The following is a 19,497-nucleotide window of genomic DNA, read 5'->3' as shown; positions in this document are numbered from 1 at the left end:
GTGGCATACTTGTCAGAGAAGTTGGCTGAACTATTATGCCATTGACACAATGTGATGTCCCTGATCCACTTAGTACGTCCTCTTGTCTGTCAATGTTGTCAAAAGCAAGTACATTTGGAACAGACTGATGGATGCTTGCTGGAAGAGGTACTTCATCAATGTCTACATGTTCCATCTTGTCAATACACAGTGCAGTGTCAATCTCCTCCAAGGTTGAGTATGAAAAGAGTGTCCCAAGTGATTTTAAAGTTTTGATCAGCTCAACATTACCTGTCAGAGTTTTTATTACCCATGGATGAAGAATGTGCTTTGGCGTTATTACTTTGCCAACAGTAACAGCAGCAACAATGTCCTGGGCAATGGACCATGAAAGTCTGCTAATGCGAGTTGAGGGTGTCTCTTTGCCACCAAATAAGAGATTCAGAAACCTTATGACACTACTGGGTAAAGAAAAATATGTGGAATTCAATTCTTCAGGATGTGGAGGCCAAGGCTGTTCTTTGATTTCACTCTTTATTTGTCCACGTAAGAATATCGCTGTATCACTGACTAATGTTTCATATTTATTATCTGACTTTGCATTCAGTTTGTCCTTCAATGAAACATAATCAGCAGCTATAGTTTCAAGCAACAAGTTGTCAGGTCTGATGTATACCCTCCGTCCCACAATGAAAAAATGCAAAGATTCTTTAAATTCAGCCTCAAGTTTCCCACGAAGATGATATCGAAAGGACAAGTCATTGCATCAATTGTATTTAAACACAGATGCATTGTATTTATCTATTTACTGACAACAGACAGTAGTTTCAGATGTAATAGAGGAATTATATTTTTCGTTACACAATTTTAGGTCTCATTGTGAGTAATTAAACTTCATATGAAAGAAAATATTGTTGTTTTTTTCTTGCAGGTTTTTAAATAGATAATGTTTATTTTAACTATGGTAATATCTGCAAAATCTATTTGTTTTTTGTATTAAACTGAAATGCAAAGATTTCATCAAACATGGGGTTAGCACTCGGAAATTTGTGTGTAAATTTGGAGAACATTTTGAGCAAAGAAAACAGGCTTTGCAGTGCAAGAAAACAATGTAATTTCTGTGATCACTTATTATTACAAATACAACAAATAGCTGTTATCAATCACAAAAGTTTAATGCTATGTAAAGTCATAACACTGAAGTAAACAATTCTTAATGTCTTTGCATTATGAAAAATAATTTGTTTTAAGATTTTTTAATATAATTTGATAACAGAGAAACATTTATTGCACAAAACCATACAAATTGTATATCAAAATGTGTGGAATTTAGTGCCTGACACATTTCATTACACAAAAGTTGCCTAGGAATTGTAAATTCTGTTTTCCATGCTTATTTCTGAAATTTGGAGCAAATTGGAAAAAAATGGCGGCCAAAATGACATTTAGCTGGACATGTGAGATGTCCATCATGTGATTTCATGAAGTGTGGACATCAGGCTATCTGAAACCACAATGGAAATTTGTCTCTCCATTTGGTAGTCAAACATAAAAATCAGGGGTCTGGGTCATGGACTAAATATAATGAACTATTGTTCCAAATCACTTTTAATTCTGGCAAGATTTGAAAGAAATAATAAATTTTCATTAAATATAACATGCCTCAAATACTACAAAGGATACGCACTACTTGGTGATCGCAAATATTGTGAATTTCGAAATGCACTTCACATGTGTGTTGCACATAGTTGTAAGCCGCTTTTAGCAACATTCTGAGTGTGATTGTGTGAGTGGCTGATGCCACAGGCAGAGCAGGCCATTATTTCACTTTCAGAGATTTCAATGACCCATTCATATAATTTCAAGCACAATGCTCCCATGGAATTTGTTTCGGCAGATAATCCAAAACTGGTTATTCTCTGTTGTTGAAGTTTTATGATTACGTACAGAGAACATCACAGCCACCTCCACAGAGTCAGATCTCACAACATATGTCCCCCCAAAGAACTGAGGGTGTTGGTAGCTGTACACACATGTATGTCCAGTATTCTAATAATGATACTTACACTGTACATCCACTGTCATCTCAACAGTGTCAGATCTCACTACAGATGTTCCCCCACAAGGACTGAGGGTGTTGGTAGCTTTACACACATATGTCCAGTATTCTAACAATGATACTTACACTGTACATCCACTGTCATCTCCGTGGAGTCAGATCTCACTACAGATGTACCCCCACAAGGACTGAGGGTGTTGGTAGCTTTACACACATATGTCCAGTATTCTAACAATGATACTTACACTGTACATCCACTGTCACCTCCGTGGAGTCAGATCTCATTACAGATGTTCCCACACAAGGACTGAGGGTGTTGGTAGCTGTACACACATATGTCCAGTATTCAAACAATGATACTTACACTGTACATCCACTGTCACCTCCACGGAGTCAGATCTCACTACAGATGTTCCCCCAAAACAAGGACTGAGGGTGTTGGTAGCTGTACACACATACGTCCCTGCCTGTGATCTCTGTATGTTACTGATGGTCGTCGTATGTCCGGTCTGAGGGGTAAAGCTGCTGCCATCTTTCCTTGTCCATGTCACAGTAGCAGCAGGTCTGGAATCCACAGAGCAGGTCACAGTCAGAGTCTGTCCCTCTGTCACAGTCTGAGTTGAGGCAGCAACTGACACGGATGGGCCGTCTGGGATGGAAACATAGTAATGTGTAGAATTAAGCTCAAGTAAGGAAATATTATTAATGGCTTTTTATACAGTGGGTGAAACATTACAGAATGTTTGTAAACATTGAAAGAAAACACCCCTTAGTGTCATGCATTAAAAATAAACACCAGGTGTCACAAGCATGCCATCTTTCCTCATTGACCACGAAGTAGTTAGATGCTTCGAGCTTTTTTCTACTGTCAGGTTTTAGTTTTATATCGAGTTTCCAACTGCATTGGTATCCTTCTACGCCAAATGTGTTTCATCGAATAGATATTTCACGAGTAGTAGAGACCCTCAAGGCATGGCTACAATATCATTTCTATATTGACTGTATACAATTGCATTAACAACTGTCCTCAAAGTCCTTACGTTGTACTTCTGAGACATCACACAATGCAACCACTTTAATGTACATTCATTGGAAAAAAGGAAGTTGGATCAGCAGCTAGTGTTTAGTGACATCGATCGAACCTTTGAATAAAATACACAGAGTTATTTTCAGTATGTGATATTTGTGAAGATATTGTTTGCGTGAAACACCTGTTTCTTATTATTCGAACCTTATGCCTCCAGTACTAATGCTTTGATTCATTTTACACTTTCCATAGGAAGATGATATAGCCTTAAACAGAACAAAATGTAAAGACGAAAATTTTGTAAAATTAATGTTAAAACAGAAGGTGCATACTCGAATTACTTCTGTCGATAATAAATGTCGATCTATCCTCTGAAATCTTTAATGTTAATAGCATTCGCGCGTACATAAGATATGATGCATCGAGTTTGCTACCATGACATATACCGATGACACTCAATACACATATAATTTAAACTGTTGTTTTTATTAGCTATAAGCAACAGTGTATGCAATCAACTGTCATGATCCTTGCGATTATTTATCTATGTTGCAAGAATATGTGTCCAAACGGTACGATCGTATCCCTAGTAAATATTATTTAATGGTTAGAATTTGGAACCTCCTGAAGACCAAAACACTGAATATTCCGTATATCTGAAACGACTTGGTGAAAAGTAAGCTGACATTCCACCGAGGCTATTGCTACCCTGACAACATGTTGACTAACAACTTACACTGAAACTCCAGTGTCACTGTTGAAGATGTGGATCCACCAAGACTATTGCTCCCCTGACAGGTATAGGATCCTCCACTGGTCCTGCTGACGGAGCTGATGGTGAACACTGCACCTCTCGCTGATTGGATAACAGAACTGTTGTGAGTCCACGTGTATGACGTCACTGCCGGGTTAGCTGCCGTCACTCGACATGTCAGTTGAACATTCCGCTGACCTACATAGACTCTGTGTGGCCGACAGGTGGCGCTCCCTTGTGTCTCTAGAACCACCTCTGCTGGATCTGTGTAGCAATAAACAAGTGACAATCTGACACATTTCAATATGTGACAAGCGCAAACTGAACTATACAGTTAATGTGCCAATACAATTGCACCTGAAACCCAAGAGTAACTGTGTTCTTGTTGATTTCAAAGTAAGACACAAGTATTAGACCTGATGAGTGATGACATATTACAAAGGGGACAACAATGGACATGTGTCTAAATGAATATATTACACGACAAAATTCAAGGTCGTGAGAATGAGTACTCAATCTGCCTGAAACCTCCTGTCCATGGTCGAAATCATAGTACGTGTATTGCTATGTTTGGGATGTGAACTTGGACGATCCAGTGATTTCATTATTCCAAGAATGACATCATTAAGTTGGTACCGAAAGGTATCACGTTCATGCTTCGTGTCTTATGCAATCCCTCTTGTTGATTGGGTGGGTATTGAAAGACTAAAGCAAATGTGCACGTCAGGCGTTACACATGTACTGTCACCATCAACAGCAACACTGACTGTAACAGTGTCACCAGTGTAGACTGAATACTTACATTGAACATCAACATTTACTGTAACACTGTCACCAGTGTAGACTTTATACTTACAATGAACATCAACACTGACTGTAACAGTGTCACCAGTGTAGACTATATACTTAAACTGAACATCAACATTTACTGTAACACTGTCACCAGTGTAGACTATATACTTACATTGAACATCAACACTGAATGTAACAGCGTCACCAGTGTAGACTATATACTTACACTGAACATCGACATTGACTGTAACAGTGTCACCAGTGTAGACTATATACTTGCACTGAACATCACCATTGACTGTAACACTGTCACCAGTGTAGACTATATACTTACACTGTACATCAACATTGACTGTAACACTGTCACCAGTGTAGACTATATACTTACATTGAACATCAACACTGACGGTAACAGTGTCACCAGTGTAGACTATATACGTACACTGAACATCAACACTGACTGTAACACTGTCACCAGTGTAGACTATATACTTACACTGAACATCCACACTGACTGTAACACTGTCACCAGTGTAGACTATATACTTACACTGAACATCAACATTGACTGTAACACTGTCACCAGTGTAGACTATGTACTTACACTGAACATCATATTTGACTGTAACACTGTCACTTGTGTAGACTGTATACTTACACTGAACATCAACACTGACTGTAACACCTTCACCAGTGTAGACTATATACTTACAATGAACATCAACACTGACTGTAACACTGTCACCACTGCCTTGGGTATTAGAAGGCTGACAGCTGTAGGAGCCTGTCTCAGATCTGTCAGCTTGTCCAAGACTCAGAGTGGCTCCACTGCTGACAGTTGTTCCATTGTGTAACCACCTGTAGGTACATCCAGGTCTACAGAGGGCGGAGCACGTGATTGATGGAAGAGCCTGGTGTTCTGTCACAGTGTAGGAGGAGGTGGAGGGGGGCAGGGAGATCTGGTAGGGCCCGTCTGGAATACATGACACTGTGGCACTGATACTCTGAATAAGATTTATTACAAGACATAAATATACGCGCTGTAACACACATATGGAAAATAAATACTGTTTGATGATATACAGAAACGTCTGTAGAGCTGGATAAACACTTCGGAAACTATATGATGAAACAGCTGATAGAAGATGACTGAGTGACTGTTTTAACGTTCAACAGTTCGTATTGTACTTTTATGGCCTTTATCATTGGTTTAAAGACCACTTTGAGTCTCTGATCTATATATATAACTAAACACGTTCTCGTCGTATGAACTATTTTATACGAGTGCATTTCAAAACAATTTGTAATTAAAACGGTATCTAACGGGGACTTTATTGCTCACTTCTACTTTGCACATCATCTAAATTCTAAGTTGAAAAAGGACGTCTCTAGTATATGGTGGCGTATAAATACAACTTTCGTCGCTGATGATTCGATAATTGACTGTTCTCTCGATGTACACAGCTCTCCGAGCCCGGTTGTAATAAGAATAATACATGTTTTTGAAAATTTATCATTATGGATGAAGCACAAATATCACCCGGTTAGGAACATCTGCGTTCAGATGAAACATCTAGCCTTGTGCAAGTCGTGTATGAGCAGGCTACGGGAGCTCGAGAGACGATCGACACATCGCGTCATGTTATGTTGGCTACGCTACTTCATATACTTGAGTCCGAAGACTCTACCTATTTCAAACATAATTGTTTAGTCCGGTGATAGAGACAAGGCTACTGCAGCAACCCACTTAACGCATTGGCGTAAGTATCTCAACAAGACAGCGATTTGTGAGATGAATGTGTATCTGAAGGGCCTATCGGGAGGAGATTATCAGTAAACAAGAGTAAGTTTAGATGTAGGCTACAGTTGCACGCTATTACCGGCGCCCCCATTAGAATGACCAGCTGATGACTAAGAATAGAGACCCCTAGGGATTTGTTGTAACAGTGGGCCCTTCAATTAATTTTGTAAACCCCTTAACTGACAATGGCATGCGGACAACCAGGTAACATTTCAATACCTTATGTCAGTGTTTGACACTCCCCTCCAGTTTCTAAAACTTGTTTTATTATTGTAGGTTTGATGTTCAAATTGACCAATGATGATTGAGCTTTACAGTAACATGTTAACAGTACTTACACTGAGGCTCCATGTGGTATCCTTGGCTCCACTCTGACTCCAGACCCTGACTTTCTCTGGCTCTACATCTGTAGCTGTGACTGTCCCGGGAACTCACTGTGAAGGTGTAGGGGGAACCAGGGGAGGTAACTGTGATGTCAGTGTTGTCACGCTGCCAGGTGTAGGTCAAGGTCAGACCATGGTCAGCTGGGACAGTGGTAGAGGTGGAGCTGCAGGTCAAGGTCACTTGCTGGTTGTAGACAGGAGTTGTTGACACAGGATGGCCAGGTGTTGTGGGCTTACCTTTCAAAATAGATCTTGTGCACATTGGGGCTTGCACAATATATAGTGTGAGTGAGTGGGTTGGTGAATGATTGAGTGTGGTTCATGCAATTTTAAAAATTATCCGAAGAGGGTAAATATTTTACCCAATCTTCTACGTGAAGAGGCATTTTCTTCTGTTATGAACACCAGCCTCTAGGTCAATTAATCATCTTTAAACTGACAAAATGTAATGAATCGTATGAAGTCATATAATCTGCCCTCAAGGATTAGCATTAGTTAGAAGGTTGTGCCTTCTGCACATAAAGCCATGTCATGGCTATATCATCAACCTTGACGGCTACGGCGTCAACAATCATGGCAGTGACGTCAGATATGATGGTTACTATAATTACTACGACTTTAACAATAATGGCTACAGCGTTATCAATAATGGCTTTGACGTCAAAAAGGATTGCCTGGGCCTCAACATTGCTTTAGAACAGATACTTATTCATTCACGGAGGCCACTGTCGTCTAACAACACTATGACCAACTCATACGGTTATATACTTTCAACAATAATTTCACGATTTTTAATGCGAATTTCCAAAATAAATTTCTCTTGTTTTGTTATGCACTCGAATTGCCGTTCATGAAATAACATATAGTATAACTTGATTGTTTCTCGGTTGAATGTTAATGTTAGTAAGTGTTTTGTATAACACATCACGTGGGTAGAATTTGTGATACTCATCAAGTATTAAGACATGTTTACATGACATAAACTCAAGAATAGTTTTAATTATTTAACTGAATGAACAAATAGAATTCTCGCACAACTGGAAATATGTCAGATTGTATCCTTCCAGTAAAACATAAATCAAGAAATCTGTATTTGAAGAAGTTTAGCAACATTAGGACAGATTAGATTTTCGTTATGGATAAATATATTATCAATAATTCGAGCACTTGATGCAACGAACCTGCGAAGATCCAGGATGGAATAGGTCTTCAGCAACCCATGCTTGCCGTTAAAGGCGACTATGCTTTTCGTTAAAGGAGACTAACGGGTGGTCAGGCTCGCTGACTTGGTTGATGCATATCATCGAATCCCAATTGCGTAAATCGATGCTCATGATATCAATCACTGGAGTGTCTGGTCCATACTCGATTATCTACAGACCGCCGTCATATAACTGGAATATTGCTGAGTGCGGCGTAAAACAACAAACAAACTTGATGCAACGTATGAACAAAAATATTCTGTTACGGATATAATGCCCATGTAACTGAACATTTGTTCAAAAACATTGTTACGATGTCTAGTTACGTGTCGTTATGTGACTCAACATAAGTAAATACTTCGTAATCACATTTAAAATACATCCTCATAGTTAAAACAGATCAATAAATAAGTTAGAAAAGAAATACAATACTCTGCTCGGACATGTCATGCAGGGTATTCGTAAAACCCTTATTCTTTAACCAAATATTCGTACTGCGCGCCTGTGCATTGTATGAAATTTGATCATTGTAGCAAATACATTCTTCATGCCCCTGCTTCGAAATAATGCATGAGCTTAAGATTTAAAACTCGTTGCAGATAATTTACAGTTGAAACAAAAAAGTGACGTCTTAACAGTACTTTAAAGAATGCGCCCAAGTCCACTTTACCGAAATGACAGCCCTTCTTTAATAAGATCAATACTAAGTACAAACAAACCGAGGCACGTTACGACCATGGACGCCCCACGAATGCAAGTATTTACGTGAATAATCAAAAGCGAGTCCACTTTAAGCAGGATCTACGCGTTCGGTCGGAAATTCAATGGATCTTCAGGAAACATAGTTCTATAGTTATTATATCTGCTATTTTGGAGTTTTGTCTGATAGCTGTGCCTATTAAATGGACACAGTCAACGTAGAAAGACCCCGCCACTGCTAAATGTGGCCCCAGTACAATGAAAATAACAGATACCACTCACGATGCATATCTTCTACATCGTTCAACCTGATACTTTACTTTCTCACAAAAATGGATTTCTTAATGATATAGTACATGATGATAGAGGGTATTCAAAATATTCCGTCTACGCGTTGGTGTATGCGTTAGATACGCAGTTTGCGTTGATTGCATATTTTCATATGCAAGGGATCGGTGTACGTTCGGTTCTCGGTATGAAGTGACAACATCAAGTCAGTAGCTTGGGGTGTATACAAGTATCTACTATTCACGTGTAGATATATACAAGAATCACTATGCGACAGGTCAGCACAGTAGTAGAAGTAAAGTATCTTGCCTGACCCAAGCCTTCTGCCTCAACAATTGCGGTTGAACTGTCCTTTGGAACTCATGTGTGGATTGGGTACTCATACTATGTATTGCGATGTTAGAATTAACTTGAATTTTGTTTAGCCATCTGCCGAGTTGATTGGCGTACCACTGGGTTTGCCATTGTTTGGCTATGAAGGCACCACTTTTCACCTCTGCAGCACGGGGTATAAATATGAACAGCAATAATAGAGCAGTGTCGTTGTGGCACGGTCATGGGACGGGAACGCCACATGGTCGAAAGGTTTGCTTTTGCTCGTGTTTGTGGCGGGTTGCTCCGGTCAGAAGAAATATGGAGTTGCAAAACAATTATAGACCAGTATGGGATCTTTTGGATAGTTGTGCTTCACGGTTAGATTAATGCTTATATTATTGAATAGAAACAAGCAAATGCCCATAAATTGAAAAACTTCATTTAGGCATTTAGAAGTTGGAGTACTAAGTAAGTACTTCTCTTGGAGTACTTCTTTATTACAATTAAGAGCGACGTTTCGGCGTAGGTTCTAGCACCGTTGTCACGTCGCTCTTAATTGTAATAAAGAAGTTGTTCATCCATAAATTCTTATCCTTACTTGAAAAGGAGCAGTTGAGATGAAATTTCAGCTTAAACTTGTGGACAATCTAGGCTTCCTTCCTTTAGGGCTATACCATAACAGTAAGGGCTGGGCGGACGAGAAAATGGTATGTTCAGGGACTGTGAGACAGACGAGCAAGCCGAGGGACGTTTGCCGTCTTAATCGAGCCATCTGAGGCAGTGACTCCACACATGTTAGCACCCAACAGATACCAGTCACCTCTGTCACTATTTCTCTTTCCCAAAGAAAATTAAAATTAGAAATGTCGGTTGTGTATATTAGTAAACCTACAAAATTATTAATCAGCTACATGTTTCAGCTTCAAAGTGATAATGGACCTCGAGTACGAAAAAGTAATACTATCATATATGTGATGCTTGTACGGTTTTGTGTCGCCATTGTGTAACGTCTGTGGGGTTATTATGAATATCAAATCACACATAACACATATCTTTCAAAAACAGACGAATTGTGTATTGATAATGCTTTCATCTCTACATTAACAATTCCGAAAGAAAAATAACCCCTTTATTACACCACTGACTCAGAAGCATATCCGACTACACTGACCCAGGCTAACCCTAACCGTGATTCCCTCTACTCATCAGTGCTCCATGCGATACTCACACCGTAGTCCCACACCCAAGAGAAGAACTTTTATTTATTGTATTTCTGGGACTAAATGTTAGTCCACTGGCACAAGTACATTCCCATGACGAAGGTATTTACAGCTTGAATTATAATGTCGAATTATCATCCATTGTCCGATGTCAATAGATCGATGACAAGTAGGGATTTCATAGTTAACACTATTGCCTATTTATTATAATCATTTTTACTTGTATGTACATTACTGTAATGGACATGTACATGATCACGCACTTAGTATTATCAAACACTATTTTCCATTGTGCTGTGAATTTAACTGGGTCCATCGATATCTTTCCTGGTTGATCTATCCATTTTTATATTCAAAAGCAATTCGTTATTTAATTCACTGAAACATGTACACTGTGTGTATACAAGTCGTGCAAAATATATAATTTTACTGGCGTTCCAAGAGTATAAATATTTAACATCTACTTGTGGGCTGGCGTTTTGTTCCCTTGTTTGTTGTGTTCACAGAGAAACATTCAAGTGAGTCAGTGCGCTCATACCACAATAACAAGTCCTGTTAAACGACATATATACAGGGCCTCTATTTGAAATGGCTATAGACCTCTCCAGTTATAAAACGTGTTTGTGAGCTGTTTAACGCTGCACTTAGCAATATCCCAGTTATAAGACGTCTGTCTGTAAATAATCGAGTCCGGATCAAGAGATCAAGTGATTTATACTCAGATCAAAGAATCACGTCGTCGGGGCCCTAGCAAAATGTCTTTAGATACACGAATAAAAACCATTTGGTCATGCATAAATTGAAGTTGACTGAAGTTGTATCTTTAATCAAACATGTAAAGTCAGAAGGAGTGCAAACATTAGTCACTTATAGTGCAACCATAGACTGTTTTTGTCATTAAACAATATATCACGCAGGTCCTACTCAGTACCACCCGACCCGAGAACCCGAGTTAACAGTCCCAGCCCTTCCTCGCACGACAAGCTTAAGTTGGTAGGTACAGGTTCTAACCCGGATGCATCGCCGATATACCAAATGCATATTCATATTCAACTGACAAACATTGTTTTAAGCTGTATTTTGCTACACACTTCAAATGTGCGTAAATTCGAACATGCATGAAGGCAAAATGTCCCAGCCCTTCCGCGCACGACAAGCTTAGGTTGGTAGGTATAGGTTCTAACCCGGATGCATCGCCGATATACCAAATGCATATTCATATTCAACTGACAAACATTGTTTTAAGCTGTATTTTGCTACACACTTCAAATGTGCGTAAATTCGAACATGCATGAAGGCAAAATGTCCCTTGTGGTGTATTTGTTCTTTTTCACACGCATGTATGGGGGTGTCCACATACAACGATAATGTATCCATAATCATAGAAAGAATAAACGTACCCGCAACATAATTATGAGATTCATTTCAAGACGCGTAGGCAAGATGCAAACGCTAATCGTGGACGAATAACAGATACAAAATTGTCAAAGTGATACATGTCTAAACAGAAACTCCGTTCGTCTTGTTATCTCGTAGAGAACACAGAATTGTTGCATATATCATATTGTAATATTATGGTTTGCATTAATATATATGAAATATCATTAACTTAGATGATCGTTATTGCTAAGAATTGATTAAGAAACATACGTTTAAAACACAATCGTCAGGCAGTTCACGTTCACACGACTATGACACATTCGCTAACTGTTATAGAACAAAATATCGCAGTGCAGAGTTTTCAGAACTCCCAACATGCATGAGGCAATGATCGTTTTTATCTAGACTTGCCTATTAAAAGTATTGAACTACTATACATCCATGGACTTGTCATTCAGCGGAATCATTCAGCCTTGGAGCCGGGGTAATACGATTGGGAGGCAGGCAGCAAGAGCAAGCTAAGCCGAATCTCAATGGACGATGGAACCACACGCAGCAATGCGGACATGCCACATCGGACCATTTCCGTTAATCATAATTTCTAGATTATGTAAATAACATAAACAAGTGTCCCAATACAAGACGTCCCTATAGACTGTCATCCTCTCTAGACTTGTCTATTATAAGGATAGAATTGCTATACACACATCGACATATCATTCAGTACAGCCTTGGAGCAAGGCTAGAAGATAAAGGATAATTGGAAGTTTTACAATTGAACACATGTATCTCTTTGTGTACAAAACATATGACAACAAATTAAGATACGCGTTGGTGACACATACAAAACAAATCGCCCAAAGCTGTTAAATCGAGCATGATACAGTTTTGTTATTTGTTTATATCTCCTCTTTAGAATATGAATTATGAAGAAATATGATGCTGACAGGTATAGTTCGATCCACCGGCAGACAGTTTGATTGTTAAAATATTAAAATGTTTGCAAAATAGTACGTTTATTCACCTTGCTATTACATATGTGTACCCAGGTACGTCCTGATGTTTTGGGATGTGAGTGAGTGCATTCTATATGATGCCTCAGATATTTAAGCTGTAGACTACTGAGGAATACCAATTCACACAAGTGGTTGATAGCATGATAACAATGCATGTCCCATATTTTAGGAGTCGATTACACACAATTAAACATGTCACACTTTGTGTATTAATCTTGTATTTATCACTACCGAAATGTACACATGCTTGCCAATTTTAAAATTCCGAATAAGTAGCCACCATTTTCAATTGCCACCGGCCGATGACAGTCTATACCCTTATAAAACTGAGTCTTTACTATATTCATCCTCCTTTAGGTGTGAAGCTCTTCACCAACAAAAGTTATTGATGATACCAAAGAAATATCAACAATGATCGAAAATACCCCCACTAAAAGAAAAATGTGACGTCCAAATCTGCATAATCTCATAAACAAAAACAACTCGAAATTTTCTTAACAACTATTGAAATGTTACCCCGTCTGTGCATGCACTTCTTTTAACATTGTTTTCCACTGCTGCTGGGTTTGTTGTATAAGAAGTATGTGTGTCCTGAATCACGAAACGCGTACCTCATCCGCAAATAAGTTGTTCGTACGAGGAGTAAAGGACCCATTGTGATCCACAATACTGATAAGTGGTGAACCTAGACTTATGCATGTACCGCTTCCTTATTGTAACACACCTGAACACATTAGAGGTAAATCAAACATCATCGTAGCACATGCATTCATAGCGTTTGTTAATAAAGTAGAACTTGAAAATAACGTTTTTGAATTTTCAAATCTTATAATCTGTTATCGGTGCAAATATAACTGAGTTATTATAAAGAAACCTAACTTGTCCATTAAAAGATTTATTGTTAAAACAAACTGTTTCCAGATTCTGATTTCATCGCTCGTCATTGAAGGGATTATTAATAATGGGATAGGTAGTGAGTGTCAAATATGTGCAGATGTGAGAGATAAAACATTTTGATAAACAATAATGCTCTCAGTCTTTATTGACGGACAAAATGTCTTTTACGCTATGCCGATGTGAGAGATAAAACATTCTGATAAACAATAATGCTCTCAGTCTTTATTGACGGACAAAATGTCTTTTACGCTATGCCGATGTGAGAGATAAAACATTCTGATAAACAATAATGCTCTCAGTCTTTATTGACGGACAAAATGTCTTTTACGCTATGCCGATGTGAGAGATAAAACATTCTGATAAACAATAATGCTCTCAGTCTTTATTGACGGACAAAATGTCTTTTACGCTATGCCGATGTGAGAGATAAAACATTCTGATAAACAATAATGCTCTCAGTCTTTATTGACGGACAAAATGTCTTTTACGCTCGGCAATAGTGAAAACTGGCATCACTGTTTTTGTGTCTTTATGTTTCCGTGGTGTGTTAAGGTGAATCACATGTACAGTACCCGATTCACATTACTTTCCCTTCTGACAAGCCCTAATATCATGCATATCAAACTGCCAAGGCTGGACCAAAATTTTGGGCAGTGGTCAGGAATCTTTTCTAGCATTTACATCTGTTAACTCTTAATTAGCAAGAACAGAGAGAGGCTAGGAGCTAGTGAGGCTCAGACCTTGTCCTGCTTCATGTGTGTGAAATATGTATAAGGCTTTGCGCCATTCTATAATCTTCAATAGGCAAGTCTAGCTATATCTATAATTCACCGTTTGGAGCAAGGTTCCTTATGCATTTTATTAAGTGAATATTAGTATTTCATTGCCTTTATCGTGGTCTGACTGGGGTTCCTAACTTAGTTAAACACACATGGCAGCATATTCTCCATCGTGACTATGATTAAGGCTTAATTGTAAGATACAAGTATTATTTCTCTTGATTGACAAGGTACGGGCTTTTAGTGACAAATATTTGCAACTCAAGCTGGAGATGTTGCTATACAGTCAGGAAACATGCTGCATTTCTGTAATGCTCTGGTCGCACTGAGCGAAAAGTCACGGTCCTTAAAGTGTAGTTCAATGAGTTTGTACAACAGCCGTGTTTTCAAAGGACGGCCTCAGCTGATTGACATTGTCACGTCCTCTTGTCACTACACTACACTGCAACGAGCTTTATCTGTATCCTCTCAACATATTATACAAATAGATACTTTGGAATTTGAATCTCCCATCTCACTGGGGCTCCTGTCTTAGGCGGCCAGGCGTAAGATCACCCGGACGACCAATGCACTAAAGGCCTGTGGACTGTGGACGAGATGCTACGTGGTCTGGCCTTCTTATCTCATTAAGGATAAATCAACACATTTAGGAGCTGAATGTATGTAAACTAACCGCGAGCAGGGAAGTACTGAACTGTGAGTTGATCACGAAGCACCTTGTGATGAGCCCACAATAAAACGTTGTGAACCCACAGGCGGACTTCAATTCGAACATTAACCGGTCGAACACCTACTACGGCGAATATAAGTTGGCTACCTCTTCCTTACTGTAAACCAACAATCTGAAAACAACAATAAAATCCTAATTCTCACCGACTCCCTTAGTGGACTACAAGCCCTCCAAAACTAAAATACCAAAAAACGACCTAAATTAATAAACCAAATACTTAAAAGCTCCAACGACCTAACAAACGCAGGCAAACAAATAACCTTCTTGTGGATCCCCGCCCACGTAGGAATTTACGGCAACGAAAGCGCCGATAAAGCAGCTAAATTATCTCTCAAAATACCAGAAATAAGCCTAAACGTACCCATCTCAAAATCAGAAATTCTTGGGTTGCACACACCACTTTCACCCTTTTCGCAGTACACTAAATGGCCCGGCCAGGCCCGTGTGCGAAATACGCTACAGTCGGAAAGCGCACGTTAAATCTCCTATATCAGTCAGTCAGTCAGCTTACTGTAACATTAACTGGACACAGGTGAAATATATGTAATCATCGCAGATGCATTCTTAACGTTTGCTAATAAGGTATTAGGAAATTTACGTTTTTGAATTTCTTGTGATCTCGATGCAATTAAAACAGAGTCATGAAAAAAAGAAACCTAACATGGTCAGAAAATGACATAATGTTAAAAAGACTGTTACATCATAGCTCTTCAATAAGGATTGTCAATAACGGGGTGGGTGATGAGTTCAAATATATGACGATGTGAGAGTCGAAACGGTCTGATTAACAATAGAGTACGAGTCTCGTATGTTTCATTTACAGGCCCTGTTACAGCCAAAATGATAAAACTATTATTTGGTATTTATGTGTTCTAGATAGATTTTCGGAGAATTGCTATGATTAACCCTAGTGCAAATAGCAGTGATTTATTGTCAAGTTTGTTTTTTAGCGGGTTGCAATTTTCGTGGTTACAAAAGGGGATAACTGCTGGTAGGTTTTATTTTTGAAGTATGTCGCTGGCCTGCCTGCCATCATTGCCATGTGGGTTATTCTTTTGGAAGAATGGATGGTCTACAAACGGTATGAATTACTTTATTAGCAGTCTTTGCTTGGAAGCATTTTGTGTTAGTATTATTAACTTATCAGCAGCACTTTCTATAGTATTCAGTCACATTATTAAGTTTATATTTTCACATGGCTTTCGAAGCTGTTTGCTGCATTCAAAACTCGCTCGCTTTGCACGAGGTGTTAAAAATAGAATTTGCAACAGGTTGTTTTGCGAGGGCTTTTCAAACTTATTATTTAACAGTAAATGCTTATTTATAGAAATATTGGTTATATGACTTGACTGACATGTTTCGGTTCTCCAGAATTTCAAAGTTGTAGACTTTGTAAAAATATATCTTTATAAGTGAAGTTTGATACATAAGGTTGTAATAGTGTCACAATGTATAATAGCATTATGCTAAATTTTCTTATTTATTGCAGTCAATCTGTCACAAGTGAGACTTCAACACGCTATGAAATATGAACTGAACTTTGATATAAACTTTCACTACAGTCTTCAGTCTTGCTTGTTTTCTGAATTGGCGATAGGGCCTATAGACCTATCTACTATAGAGAAGAACAGGCCCTGTTCTGGTCCTTATGCGAGATCATACCACGTGGTGACAGCTGATGATTAATATTAATCAGATGACAAGCAGACGGCACATTGGTCATTCCACTAGAAGAGAGATATACAAACATTAACACAAATAAATCTACTCATCTTTTAATTGTAAGAGTTTCAAGATAACAAGCTGCGCTCAAGCTTATCACTTTTCTGAGTTTTTATTGTATTTAAACATGTATCATCCTTGTTTCGAGAAACAAGTCTGGTGTTAAATTACAATGATATTTATTTATGAGAAATCATCTGAATATGTATGCTGTGTAGGGTTAGGTCTACTTTCTCCTGCAGCCTAGGTTCACCATCAGTCAAATAATTACACCCTTTGTTGGTAATGTGCAGTGCTGGTAATGGGTAATGTGATAGGAACTACAAAAAATGAAATATGTTTTCACTTTTCGTTGATTAGAGGATAAGTGAGACAGTTAATGATAGTATGATATTGATAAATGCAACTGATCTGAAACAACAAATAGTCATAGGATATTTATATAAGAAACCGCACTCCAAAATGGATTGTTGTTTATAAACACGAGACCATTCATCATACCAAACACTAGGATAACCAAAAGCAACAAACATCTTAATTATTTAACACACAATTAATTCGAGATAACAGTTGGCCTATGAGACACGAGAGATAAAAAATAACTCAGTTTTATGTAAAGAGATTATACTAGTATCGTTTAATGAGATACAAATGCAAAATATATACGAACGTGTGGTAACAGAACCATTTTATAAGTACTGATTCGAAAATGTCCCATTGTTAATATCTTTGTAACTGTTGAGGAATCCTTTAAGGAAGAGTACCATTAAAACAAAATGTATTTAGACTTGTATAAACATGTGGTTAAATCCTATAAGGAAGAATAACAATTACTTATGGATCAGAAGTGCACTATTTACAATGCAAGTTGAAATGTTCTTCTTTTATACATAGCAGTAACAACTGCGGCCAGGGGAATATGTATCCTTTCTACGAGTTCACAGTACTGTAATACCAATAACTCTGAACCATAAGTTAATCCATCATCTTTTTGAAGGTTTACCTGTACACACAGCAACGAAAATGATCTATGCAATGATTCAACCAATTTTATGTATCAGAACACGTTTTTTTCTGTGTGTTGTGCTAAGTTAGTTCATGCTCTTGTTCAGTGTAGTTTTGGCGTGAAGAATGAACCTAGGTACTTGTAAGAAGAGACTGTTTGTAATTTATTTCCTCTGTAATGCCATTTTGTGTAGTGCTGTAGTAGTCCTCCATTTCTGAAAACTGATTTTTCATTTTTCGACATTTAAAGCCATACCCCATCTCGTACAAGATCATCGATACAGTTAATCTGCTCCATAATATCCCTGCACTGTCAGCTGAATTTACGACGTCATCTGCGTATAGCAACGAACAAACGTTTGGTTCTTCGCTTGTGCAACTAAACGTGTCAAGTGCTGAGTACTTCTATCTCTTTGCAACATCACAATCAGTATCCCACCAGGCCGGCTGTGGCGAGCGAAGGAGGTCACGTGATCCATGTCGTCTACTCGTTTGGGAAGTTGCTCTCGCATATAAACTGGCATATGAAGATGAGATGAAATTTGCTGCAAGAATATTATCCCAGGCGTACTTATGATTCTCACATTCATCAACACTTGTATCATGTTCACAGTGTTTCAAATTTATGTCAAGTTTACACATGAGAGGAAAATGATCTGAAGTATCAGAATCTCATACACTAAAGTGTTATATGTGTTGAAATAATGATGAACTAGCAATGAAATATTCCACAACACTGACACCTCCAATTGCTGCACATGCATACTCCCCATCACCATGTGCTGGATATCTGCCGTTTAGCATGTGGATTTAGTATGTTTTGCAGATGTGAAACAATCGTCGTCCAAAACAGTCGACTTCCTTGTCTTTATTAAGGTCATCACTGTCACAGAGAATCAACTAGTAGGTTGAGGCCGTCCTTGTCCGGGTCATGGAAATACACTTACTTCTCTGGGGAAATGTACACATATTCTAGAATCATATCTGTTCCTTAGCTGAAAAAGACTTTATCAAGCATTTAATACACCACATCCTTATAATGAGGTATTATTCTCTTAACACCACTACACACAGTTTTAGACCGCCCCCGTCGTCTCCGCCCGGAGAGCTGAAGGTTCGGGGTTCGATCCCCGGCTGCTTCACACCAAAAGACGTTAAAATATGGAACTTGTTGTTACCCTGCCTGGCGCTCGACATTAAGGAGATAAAGGAAGGACTGGTCGACTCGGAGTCAGTATACTGTGTCTAAGTGTGGTATTCATGTTCAACTTTGGCATGGTATATCTATAGCGCTATAAATCAGCATCAGTCCAGCCTAGTACAAGCAGCCACAGACACACATACGTGCGTGCACGTCGCTATTTGACGCGACAGTAAACCCCATTTCACCTTACCGCACCCCACCCACAGTCTTATGAACAAACACGCCAATTCACTCATGTTTGCCCT

The 19,497-nt window shown here is 38.6% G+C and overlaps 1 protein-coding gene across 1 annotated transcript in view; it reads right to left on the bottom strand.

The window, feature by feature from the left end:
• The window catches only part of LOC139457103 (neural cell adhesion molecule 1-like), a 75,790-nt gene that overhangs the window by 53,620 nt on the left and 2,673 nt on the right, over positions 1-19,497 (bottom strand). Inside the window, exon 3 of the mRNA XM_071238541.1 lies at positions 6,751-7,032. Coding sequence (XP_071094642.1) covers positions 6,751-7,032 — 282 coding nt within the window. The remainder of the gene's footprint in view (positions 1-6,750; positions 7,033-19,497) is intronic.

Source organism: Haliotis cracherodii, unplaced genomic scaffold, assembly GCF_022045235.1.
Source record: "Haliotis cracherodii isolate W230 unplaced genomic scaffold, xgHalCrac1.p SCAF_12, whole genome shotgun sequence".
Classification (NCBI taxonomy): domain Eukaryota; kingdom Metazoa; phylum Mollusca; class Gastropoda; order Lepetellida; family Haliotidae; genus Haliotis; species Haliotis cracherodii.
This window is presented reverse-complemented; position numbering and strand designations above follow the sequence as displayed.